This window comes from Mastomys coucha, unplaced genomic scaffold (genome assembly GCF_008632895.1).
Source record: "Mastomys coucha isolate ucsf_1 unplaced genomic scaffold, UCSF_Mcou_1 pScaffold4, whole genome shotgun sequence".
NCBI classification, from domain to species: domain Eukaryota; kingdom Metazoa; phylum Chordata; class Mammalia; order Rodentia; family Muridae; genus Mastomys; species Mastomys coucha.
Genome location: NW_022196910.1, coordinates 16,433,987 through 16,446,765, shown reverse-complemented (window position 1 = coordinate 16,446,765; position 12,779 = coordinate 16,433,987). Strand labels below are relative to the sequence as shown.

Sequence of the window (12,779 nt, the reverse complement as noted above, 5' to 3'; positions counted from 1 at the left end):
AAAAAAAAAAAAAGTATTTTTTATTTAGTGTGTGAAAGTGTGCATGAAAGTGCATACACGTGTTCATGCGTGTGTGTGTGCACACGTGTGTGTATGTGGGTGTGTGAAAATGTGCAGGTGTGCATCTGTGTGCATGTATGTGTGTACATGCATGCCTGTGTGCACACGTGCAGATACATGTGCGTGAGTGTGCATGTGTGTGTATGCACATACATGCTTGTGTGTGTGTGTAATGCAGTGCCTGCGTGGAAATCTGAGCAAAACTTCCAAGAGGCAGGCCTCTCCTTCTACCATGTGAGGGAACTAACTCAGCCATCAGGCTTAGCAATCGGAGCCATCATACTGATTTCCTTTATATAACATTATTATCAGGAAAGAACTTTAAGAATGGAAAGTCGATTCAAGACTCTTGAGAGGCCAGCGAGAGAAGGAAGGCAGAGAGATGTAGGTGAGGCTGTGAAGGACAGCAAGTGGAACCCTGGTGGTAATCATATCATTCTATTTGGTCATTGTTTCGACCCAATACCCCGGCTGTGACAGTGTTCTATCAAGATGTTACCATCCTGAGACACTTCTGTAAGGTATTGCTATGGAGTAAATGATATATATATTACCACCATATTGTTTTAATTTCATATAAGGCTATAATTAACTCAATCTATACTTTTTCAAATACTGAAAAAAGGGGTCTAGAGAGATGGCTCAGTAGTTGAGAGTACTAACTATCCTTACAGAGGATCTAGTTTCAGTAGCCAGCACCCACATCAGACACCTAGCCAAACTGTTTCTTATACCAGCTGCAGAGCTTCTGATGCTATACAGACAGACAGGCCAGCATACACACATACACACAAGTAAAATTTAAAAATAACTTGGTCATCTTTGTTCCTTGATACACTCAAGGGTAGATATATAGAAAGTGTGAATGTGGTCACGTGAACATTTAAGCTAATAATTTCACAGTTACGACATCAGTCTTCAGAGTTGGCTCTCACCTGTAACAAGGCTCCCATCAAGGATGCCACAGCAGCCATTCCAATGCACAAAGCTCCATACAGCACACCTACATGACAACACAAAAGGCAGTGTGCAAACATAGACCCAGAGGATTACAGTCCTCAATAAAATGAGCACTGCACCATTGAGTAGATAATACCATTGAGGTGAGAACAACACCACATTAAAGTCAGCGAGACAAGAAAAGAGGCATTTTCCTAGGAGACCAACCGGGTGCAAGGAAGACAAATAAAGCCCTTATATTTGGCCTCAGGATTAGTCACAACAGTAGATTACATAAGAAAAGAATCCCTGGAATTAACTACAGGGGTTTTAAGATTTAGCAGCATTGTGTTATACATTTAATCCTCCATGGACATTTGTCTATAAAGGGAGGTGTGGGGAGAGGATAATAAACCCCAGAATTGGAGCCTTCTGACTTTCCCTGTTTGTTCTGGGACATGGTAATCCACACCAACTGGAGGCTTGGTTCTCTAGTCCTCTCATAAGCTCCGTCAGCATCCCCAAGTCTTTCCTGTTAAACTAGCAAAGAAAGGTCACTTTCATCCATATCATATTCCACCTTCAGGCTCGCTCTTTTCTCCAAACCGCTTTACTCAACACCCCCCACCCCTACCCCCACCTGGTTGGTAAATGGTAGAGTTTCTTCTTTTCATGTTCACTGCCTTCAATAGTTCCTTAAGTAAGTGTGTTGCTTTTAAAATTAAGTAGTACTCCCTTGAGCATTTTACTTTTTAAAATATATACATATATATATATATTTCCATTTAGAAAAAAATTAACTGTAATCAGCCAATATAATTTCCAGTGCTCAAAATGAAAAAAAAAAGAAAAAAGAAAAGAAAGAAAGAAAGAAAGAAAAAAGAAAAACAACACATGAGAAATTCCTTATCGTGGAATCAGTTCGATCCATCTGCTGTTGGTTCTGACTTCTTGCCCCAGCAGTCACACTTTAGTTAAGAATTATCTAATCCTAACAGAAGAAAAAAAAAAAAAGCCCACCTTTTCCCCCGGACAAAGTGCTCTTGTCATAATGATGTTTATAGGGCCCAATCTAAATATAAATAGTATTGTGGGTGATTTAACTTAATCCTGATCATTTGATACAACACGAATGGTCACTGTGATGGGTTTTGGTGTCCATAATTAATACAAAGCTCAGTCAATTGCGATGGAATTGTCTATGATGCCCTTGGCTACATATGCCTCAGTGTAAGGATAGCATAGAACCCAATGAGTGAAAATTAGGCCAGATATGATGTCATACACCTGTCGCCTCAGCACTCAGTAGGATGAGGCAGGAGGGTCATGAGTTCAAAGTCAGGCTGGGCAGCATAGAAAGACCCTTCTTCAAACCTGAATGAGAGTGAAAGTCTTATCACTATTCTGATTACCATTAAGGACAAACAGGATCCTTGGGCACTGCCCTTGGTGGGTTTTTGTTGATTAGATTTTTTTTTTTCTTTTTGAGACTAACCCCATTAACTACTGCCCCTTCTGCCTCAGCCTCCTGAGGGCCAGGGCTATTAATGTGCACCACTACTATCATCTCAGATGTTTGAATTAGTGATGACCACATCTTCTTTGCAGATATGATCAGCCTCCACAGCATTGTGAGCATGTGTACGTGGATAGGTATTCATACTAGGAGGTGCTTACAATCCCTCAGAGGACAACTTCTAGTATCTCCAAAACAAAACCAACACTACTCTCCAATGGAATCATGAGTAAAGAAACTTACTCATTCCTTGGGAAATCCAAGACAGAGACTTCTCTGAGAGAGACTTGAAGTGAGGTTTGATGAGATCTTCCACAGTGACTGCTGCCAGAGCATTGATGCTAGAGGACACTGTGCTATAAGAGAGGACAAAACTGTGATTCATGATGTCAATTTTAATGATACTTTTAGCAAGAATAAAGAAGAAAACACACTGACACTTCTAAAATAGAAGCTGATGGGGTTGGAGAGATGACTCACTGTTTAAGAGTACTAGACCCTCTTCCAAAGGACCTGGGTTTGATCCCCAGCACCTGCAGTAGCTCAGTACCATTTGTAATTCTAGTCTCAGGATATCTAATGACCCTTCCTGAACTTGGAGGACGCTACATCCATGAGGTATACACACCACCATGTAGGCAAAAGAACCACACACAAAAAAAATAATAACATAATATAAATATATCCATGTTCCTTCATTTTTAATGATCATAGTACCCTCTTTATGGGAGCTATTATCTTTCATGAATGAGTCAGGCAACATATGTAGACTTAACAGTAAAAGACAAAGAATGAGCTAACACTGCTTTTATTTCGCTGGTGACCTTTGGTATCTATAAAATGAATTTGAATATATTCTTCAAATTGTCACATAATAACCTTAAAATATTGTTTGTGTGCATTAAAACACTACTGTCCTCAGCAACATTTACCATTTATCGCAATATTAATATCCTGCACCCTTGTTAGTATATACTGTACACCTAGTAAGAACAATTCCCTACATCAAACATAAGAAGAAACTACAACAAAGAAGTTCAATGGGAAAGTGCAAGATTCTTTAGAAGATGTACAGTATTCAACTTGCAATTGGGAGATTTGAGTCTGTTTGCAGATGACCATGATCTAGCCTCACACACAATGCATTCATGGTTAATACTGAGAAAATATCAAAGCTACCATCCAGGGATCATCACCACTGTGATCATATTGGTTATGCTATGGTGTGTTAGAAAGCAGAGACCTAGTCAAGTGTAGCTCTGGATGACAGCAGAAAGATTCCATAGGTAGCTGACCAACAGGAGGATACATGGAAGAGTTTGCCTAAGTTAGGCCATTTTGTGACCATGACCAGAATTCGTCATTATCTCTTAAAGTAGTCAATAAGAAAAGGATACTGTGATTAAATAATCTTAATTGTCAACTTGATTGAATAAGGAAATGCCTAGGGGATTAGGAATATACATCTCTGAATTTGTCTTGAGGGCATTTCCAGGTCAAAATGAATGGATTAATGCCTTGGAGGAGTATGCTATGATGGTGCTATTGAGGGGCAGTGGATACATAGGAGGTAGAGCCTGCATGGATGAGGTGGATCACTGGGGTTATACAGCTGGGAGTGCTAGCTTGCTCTGGCCTCTTTCATGAAAAAAGATCTTCCACTGCCTGCTCCCATCACCAGAATGTTTTCTCAAGACACCTAGAGTCAGGTAAGCATGGATTGAACCCTCTGAAACCATGATCTAAAGTAAATAGTCCCTTTCTAGAGGTCGTTTTCTTATGAATTAGCCAAAATAACAGTAAGACTAACAGGAAGTCCTTACAGGAATGACACAGTCATAAAATCAGTTTTAATACCTTAATGTCCCACTGTAAGCACAGGCCACAAAAAGTCCAGGAACACCAGGGTAATTTTTCAAAATGTCCAGCACCAAATAAGGCATAAGCTGAAAAATTCCAAAATTTGTACCCAAGCGTTAGTGGCTATTAAACAAAATCAATGCATAGTCAATTTTATATTCTCCCCAAAAGAAAGGGAGATGGTCTATACAACTCCAAACACATAAAATGAAATTAACATACTTTTATGAATTCTCAAAGAATAAATTTAAAAATTAATATAAAATAATCCTATCATTTCCTAATCCCACAATCATGTCATTGTTTGCACCAATGTGAATTTCACCCATCTTCATTCTGAGGTCCTAGAATAACAAGCAGGTTTTAGAAGGTAGCTTTTGCAGGAGCTCAGGCTCCTGGAGTCAGGACATGCTGAGTGTGAGCTGTACTGCAAGATTACAAGAAAATGCATGTAATAGAGGCTCCAGGAGCTCTAACAGCAGAGCACCTTGGTCTGAAGCTGCTTACGTAATTTCTCACTGTGTTTTGGTTTCCTTAGCTTTCAAAGTAAAATAATAATACACTGCCTCAGAATCTAATCATGAAAAGTAAAAGTTAGACTTTAAAGCATATTCCAAAGTATCTGGCCTATTGTAAGAACCAGATGAACTCTCACAGTAACTCTATTTAGTACAAATGTGACCTTATGCCAATCAAAAACCCTCACTGAGTCTGGTCTACTGGCATACTGCTTTAATCCCAGCATTTTGGAAGCAGAGGCCAGTGGATCTTTGTGTGCTTGCGATCAACCTGGTTTATATAGGGAGTTCCAGGACAGTCAGGGCTACATAGTGAGATCCTGTGTAGGAAAAACAAAAATAAAAGAACGACAACAAACAAAAACACATCACTGAGATTCATTAGGTTATCTATAAAATTGGGATTAGGCGTATTAAGACTCTTGACGCAGTGTGACAGCATACTGTCTGGATGCAAACCCTGTTCATCTCTCTGTCTGTTTTCTGCATTTAAAACTGGAAGCTGAGGGCTTAAAAGATCACTCTGAATCAAGAGCACTGGTTGTTCCTGCAGATAACTCAGATTCTGTCTCCAGCACCCACGTGGCAGCTCCATCAGTAACAACCATGAGTACTCCAGGTCCAGACACTCAGTTGCCCTCTTTTGACCTCTGGGAGCATTGGGCAAGCATGTGGTATGCAGATATACATGCAGGCAAAACCCACTCACAAACATAAAATAAAATAGGTTAAAAATGTAAAATTTTAAAGTAGATGAAAACTAGAAGATTGTTTATAAGGAAGTGCTTTGACGATATCCACAAATGTCAATGGCATCGTGTTTTATGCATAGTTTCTATTAACCCAGTTAGCTATGTTTACTTCCAGTCCTGAGTTTTTCAATCCAAAATCTGGCTTGAAAATTTTTCCAGGTCCTTTAACAGTTTAGTTTTAGATACAGAAACCTTCAGACTTGCTCTGTCTTCAACAAGTATTTTGCCAAGTGATTTATAGACCCAAAAAGTGACTAGTTGTGTTGTGCCAACTTGCTGGGGCTCTACAAGAACGAAAACACTCCTTCCTAAAACCATACGGGCTTTTTAATACCATCAGTGCACATGTGAGAAAGATGTGATTCCAAACCTGGTCAACTTCTGACACTTTCTTAGATGTCCAGGGATCACAGTCATGGTATCTGGAGTACAGGGCAAGCCCACAGAACACGGAGCAGGTGAGGATCACCCAGAGGCCCACAAGGTTGACATAGAGAGACCTAAAGGAGAGAATGCCAGCAAATAACAGCTGTCACTTCTATCCCAAAGACCAAGGAAACTCTTACAAGGACAAGAGACCATGTCATGATTATACTTTAATAAATAAATGCACATAATATTTTGATTATCAAAAATGATCTTTATTCTACCTAAATTGTCTTCTTTGATATTAATCAATGATGTATCTATAAATCTTTCTGGTAGATGCTGTTTCTCAGTGAATATGCCTTCCTACTTGAAATCCACAGTCATCTATGTCTTTGTAATATTATCTAACCATTATAATGCACTGAGTCTTCTAACCATAAAATAAGGATTTTAATAGGCATTAGAGGAGTAACTTATTCATTTTATTTTAAAAAGTAGTTTAATTATAAGCTGCTGAACATGATCAGCATATATATACATATGCACATATATATGCACATATATATATGTATATGTATATATATGAATTCATTGAGGTTCTTCCAATGTAGTTTATAATACCATGCATCATTAAGGACAAGAAACCTATATTGCCTGGACCAAGGTTTCTCCTCATACCATGTTCTCTCTCCCTCACTCATTCTCTATGCTCATATGCCATTAGTTAAAGCAGAAAAAGAAATGAACAATTACATGTGTATGCCCCACACAGGATTCTACCCAACTTCCCATGTGGTAATAGTATTTCTTCTACTCCTTTACAAGTTTAGATCTGAAGCTCAGCCAAAGTGGATAATTTGTACAACGGTATCTAAGAAGCAAGTTGGAGGGCATTGTAGCCCATGATTGAGGCTAACAATACAATGCATGCTACTACAGCTGCTCTCCAATAAGCACTCTATCATATTGTTTGAAGGAGCTTACATTTCCCTACAGTGTCATCTCACTGTTCTGAGACTGCATACACTTTTTAAATCTGATAATTTTTCCTCATCATAAAAGCCATATGCAAAGTTGTTTTGTGGGGCTCAAAGCAATTTAGTCAATCATTCTTCCACTGAGCTCTCATTTATAATTTTCTAACCTCAGACAGTTCTTGAGACATTTATTTACTTGATGAGGGGTGACTTACTTAATAATTTATGGAAATATTTTCAAATATTTGATTGAAAACATCTAGTACCACTTTGGGCTCTGTGGCTGAACCACCCACCAGCCAAAGGTAGTCCTTTGTGGATCATTTATATTTGGAGTTTCATGATATAAAGAAAACTAAAGTTGACTTACAGAAACATTCCCATAAGAACAATTGTAGTTATTAATGATTCATACACCACAGTTTGGCTTACAGTTTTGCATGGAGTCTGCTTTTACAGGAAATATATCTCTGCACTTGGGACTGGTTGATACCATAGATGGTGGTCCAGGTAAAAGTCCCTCCAATGATAATTGTCCAGAACGTGTGTCTTTGCAAAGGGTTAGGATTAAAACTGGATGAAAAGAAAAGGGAAACAATACAAATTTTTCACAAGAGACTAAAAAAGTTCTAGAATATTCAAGCAATATACACTCACAGACATACATAAAATGTCTAAATTTATAATGTCAAAATACTAATATTCTAAATTAAATTCATTCAATTAAGTAAACAATGATATTTCCAGATATTAGGAGATTCTACATAAAATTAGAAGAAAAATGCATGTTCTTATCACTTGGAGCATTTAGATAAATTGTTCTCCCATAGTCTCAGGAAACTATTGTTAGGCAAACTGGCCATGCTATGTTGGGGAGTGGGGGAATTCAAAATATACTATGTAAATAGATATCATACCAAAGTAAATACAACTTAGCACATTGTCTGGACATAATTCCTAATCTAGCCTATATCTAAGCAAAATTAAGCTTAAGAGGTCAATGCATTCTAATGATATATACTTGTTAAAATTAGCAAGTCATTATAACTATGCTTTCTTGGAATTCTATGTGTATGTTAAATGCTAACCATTTAAAAGGCCCATTGGCACTTCTTGGCAGGCACACAAGCTCAAAATGCTATCAGAAAAAGGTCTGCTTCCATTTGAAGTATCTCTCAACTATTTTCAATGTGTCAGTTTTGGGAGGAAGGAGTCTTTTCACCCTTACTTAAATACGACCTTGAAAATTGTAAAATTGAGAGCCTGGCATTACATAAAATTTCAAGAGCCTTGGTGCCCCAACTCTTTCTTCTGTGGAGAGTTATCTACTACATTAACCAAGAGAAGTCGAGAGCAAAAGAATTCAGTGAGCTATCTGAAGGGAAGAAGACAGGATAGCAAAACACAATTCAGAGATTTTAGTTCTATTCATTATTTTCCTCAATCAGAAAAGATATTTTGCCAATTATACTCCCAGCACATTTCAGGATAACAAGGAACATTCTTGAAAAAAGTCTACAATACAATGGGCCTTTACATTATCACTTTCTGGTTAATAGTCTTCAAAGATATGGTAATTAAAGTATCTATTTTTATTTTAAAGGATCTCTCATTGATATATAAAGCTATATATTTGTATCTTCTGCATACAGTGACAGTGACCCTGCAGAGAAATGCAGAAAATTAGCTTTATACTATACCCTCCCAGCCCCTCAGCCTGGGTATGTTGGAAGAGACTGAGCATACTTAATATTTTCTACACAACCACTGGTCATTTCCAATGCCTCTGATCCATTTACACTCTCCAGATAAAAATCAATGTGACTTTATTGTGTGTGTGTGGGGGGGGTTATGCTTTCATAATTAACTAGTCTGAGTAAATATCCATTAAAAGTATCTTGTTCTGCCCTAGCCATGGATGAAACCATAGCCAAAAATAGACCAACTAGAGGCTCTCAAGATTCAGATCTGAATCATGGGGTAAAAGGAGAAAAAAATATTGAAGGTAATTCCCTGACATATATCCTCCAAATGAATAGGCTGATATGATTGTTTTCTGGAAAAAAAAAAAAAAGCCTTCCTCAAAGGCAGAGGACTATTTTTAAAATACACAATTAAAAAAAGCCACCTGAGAAACAAAATCACCCAAATGGCGTTTTTCTTCCAGGTGTGACTACAGGTTTCCAACCTCAATGTAGGGGTACTTAGAGAGAAGAAAACGTGGTTTAGGTTAAAAATGAAACTCTTTCCATTTTGAGCATGGTGTAAGAAGTTGACTCTATTGAGCCAAAGGCAAGGTGTTTTCAGAATTCTCTTAAATTGTATAAGCTTTGGATGAACAACCTAGGTTTTCCACTGTTTAAACATGTTTATTCTGTGCCAGGCTACCTTTTGAGGCATCAGCCATAACTTTTCTGGTCAGTTTGTAGGGAATAATGTATAGAAATATATACATGAAGTAATATTTAACAATATGTTATTTTAATATGTAGCATATTGCCAGAGTGATATCAGGAGAAATTTTTCAGTGTTGGTTAAAATTAAGAATTATCCTAATGAAATTGCTGTCTCTCAGTATTTGTCTCTTAAGGGACTTCCTCTGCTTACCAGTTTTTCCTACCCTACTTTCAATCTGTTCCAAGAAGGAGAAAGAACCATCATAATACCATATGATCCAGTGGCATCAGTATACTTTAACCCCTCAAAAAACTGGCATAAATTCCTCCCACATTTACTTGCCCACTTTATAAATCTCATCATTAGTAAGTTATTTCTTTTCCAATACAAACTTACTATTTTAATGAAGCCATTTCTTACAAAGAAAACAAGAATCCACTCAGTTAGCCAGAAGGAAAATAACACTTACTTCCAGAAGTTTAATCTTCCACCATTAGAGGCATCACTTAAAATCTTATTGATGCCACCTTGTGTTATTGAAGCCTGTATAATTACAGATGCAAATCCAGCCACCATGATCCCAACTTGAAAAACATCTGTCCAGACAACTGCTTTAAGACCGCCCTTTGAGGAGAAAGTGTATTAGGATTAATACTTCTATGAGGTGTGATGACATATCTGTCGCAATGTGAATGTGCCATACAATAGATGAAAATAATGAAACATGGAGTTTGGTCAAGAAGTTCTCTTGAAGGAAATGGTCATGTTCAAAGAACCTTTATAGAGAAGAAGATATTTAACCCATTCCTTTAGGCAGAGGCAAAGATGGAAGGTTTCCCAAGCCAGACAACAGCCGGTGAAAAAGCAGAAGAGGATAAAACTATGTGTGGTCTATTGAATGTGGCCTGATATATACTTTGGACTGGAGGGAGGTGAGCTGAGGAGTGCTGGGAATACAATTAAGAGTTAAATTACAAATGTCATTGTGTAGGCTAATACTCAGCTTGTACCCAAATAACTATATCGCTTGTTAAGATACTAAAATTGTTGCATACTGGCCACTGCCACAAGTATTTCTCTTCTGGCTCTATGACCTAGGTTTAAACAGGCTCTGAGAGGATATTGTTTCCTAGAAGATCAAGCAAACAAAAGGTTAACACACAGACTATCAAAGACTCCATAAGTTCGTATTGCTGTAAAGAACCTGCATCCACAACAAAGCAGCATCATGTCTTGATGTCTGTCACATCGTATGTCACCTGTCTACAGTTAATAGACCATTATCACAAGTCTGTATGCTGAGGCATTATACACGTGCATCTACAAGATTTTGAAAACTATAATGAGGAATGGAATCAAGAGATAAAAACAGGGGATCTGTGCAGTGGTTCAGATGAGAGGAAAATTTCATTTACAATCCATATCTAAGGACCAAATGTTCCTTAAAAAATTGTTGTACTGTGAGAAGCCCAGAGAGAAAGAGTAAGATGAGGGGTCACAATGCAGCATGTGACTACTTGAAACTCCAGTTTTGCAAAGCAAGTAGAGTAGAAGGGAAAAGATGCACTTGACATACCAGTGTGCAGTAGAATGTGCAGACCACCCCTGTGGCCACCACTGCGCCCCACAGATCAAATCCTGTAACTGTAGAAGAAAAGAGAACATGTATTCAACTGTGAAATGTGTGTAACAAAAGCACTTATCAAGAATTATCAGGGAGGCACCTAGTTCCATAGCTCCACTTGCTTAAGACTAGAGTCACATCTCACCAACGCCCCTAAGACAAATGGAGTAAAGAAAAGTCACATTTCATAAGCTCAGCAGACATGCTGCTTGTTTATATTCACAGATGTCATATATAGATCCAACACTGCCTAAATGGAATTCTTAGTAAAGGATTTATATTGTAATTAAGCGAAGAGACTGCTGGATTCTAGAATGTAGTTGATCAGACTGACTGGGATCAAAGGGGATTTCCCACCCCTTCCCATTGGTTCATATAAATATGCTGTTTCACTGGACCTTGAAATGTGTGCTTTAAGGTTAGACTTGAGGTACAAAAGTCTATCATCTACTACCAGGTTTCTAGGAAGGGAAGGGATATATATTTTAATAGAAGGGTAAATAAAAACCAACATAAAAAGATAGTCACTTATAATATATAAAGAATAAACAGAAAAAAAGAAAAAAGATGGAGCCATGTTGGATTTCTTCAGATGTATTTCTATTTATAGATCTGACTTTGGAATCATTATATATTCTACACAGATGGAAAGGGTAAAGTTAAGGACTTCGTGAAATTAAGAGATAAAAACTGAGAAATACCCTTAGACATGCAATATGTTCTTTAAAAACTAGTAAGTAAAGGGGTGTAACAGACACCTGTCCTTCAGTTCCTATACAAGTTATTTTTCAGAGTAACCAAATAATCAACCAAAGAAAGTATTTCTTTAGGTATGTTCTATCTAATCAATGAAGAGGGAATTACAAAATAAGAATATAATGTACAATAGGTCTAGTAACCAATAAGCCCCAAACTTTTACTATTACCTAAAAAAAAAAATAAAGTTGCAGAATTTGACCTGCATTTGGAAAATTATGAACTCTCTAAGTACCATTTATAGGAAACGTTGAGGACTTGGGAAATACTTAATGGTCCAATATGGATACGCTCAGTAAACAGAAGACCTTGAGAATCTTTCAACAGGACAAATAATGCAGTTTCTTTAATAAATAAACAGGGAAAGCCTCAAGTACAGTTCTAGAGGCTACTGAGGAAGCAACTTTTGTGAGGAATGCCTCAGAGGGCTATGCTGGGGCACCATCTCCAGAGGAAATCTACTGTTTAAAACTTGGCTACTCAGGGGACAATCACCAGTCAAGAAGCATGATGTAAAGCATGAATCTAAACTCTTCCATTTCATGTCACCCAACTCAAGAAAACAGGTGACAACAATATGACAAGCATATGGAGAAGAATGAATCTGTGGCTACCGTTGATGGAAACCACTCTGCCAGAACTTTCCATTGTCTAAAAAATCTAAAAATAAAACTTTCATATGTCCTAGCTATACCACTCCTCAGCATACACTCAAAGGATTCTGGCTTTTTAGGGAAAAAAAAAAAAAGAGAGAAAAGCTGTCTTCATTCATAAAACATGAAAATCCTAATCCAGTACTTGGCTAGTAGAAACAAGAAGAGTAAGACTTCAAGACTAGCTGGTAGTGATGGCTCAAGGCTTTAATCCAGGAGGCAGAGGCAGGTGGATCTCTGTGAGTTCGAGGCCAGCCTGATCTAAAGAGCAAGTTCCAAGACAGCCAAGGCTGCACAAAGAAACCCTATCTCAAAAACAAACACAAAGAATTCAAGACTAAAAGCTCAGTGGATAAGG

General features: G+C 37.7%; 1 protein-coding gene across 1 annotated transcript in view; it reads right to left on the bottom strand.

Moving 5' to 3' along the window:
* Window positions 1-12,779, bottom strand: part of Slc5a8 (solute carrier family 5 member 8) — a 41,779-nt gene that overhangs the window by 16,468 nt on the left and 12,532 nt on the right. The window contains exons 4-10 of the mRNA XM_031349319.1: window positions 10,965-11,032; window positions 9,858-10,012; window positions 7,424-7,564; window positions 6,016-6,145; window positions 4,373-4,461; window positions 2,759-2,871; window positions 996-1,063 (exon numbers count right to left, since the gene is read on the bottom strand). Of these exons, the coding sequence (XP_031205179.1) occupies window positions 996-1,063; window positions 2,759-2,871; window positions 4,373-4,461; window positions 6,016-6,145; window positions 7,424-7,564; window positions 9,858-10,012; window positions 10,965-11,032 (764 nt within the window). The remainder of the gene's footprint in view (window positions 1-995; window positions 1,064-2,758; window positions 2,872-4,372; window positions 4,462-6,015; window positions 6,146-7,423; window positions 7,565-9,857; window positions 10,013-10,964; window positions 11,033-12,779) is intronic.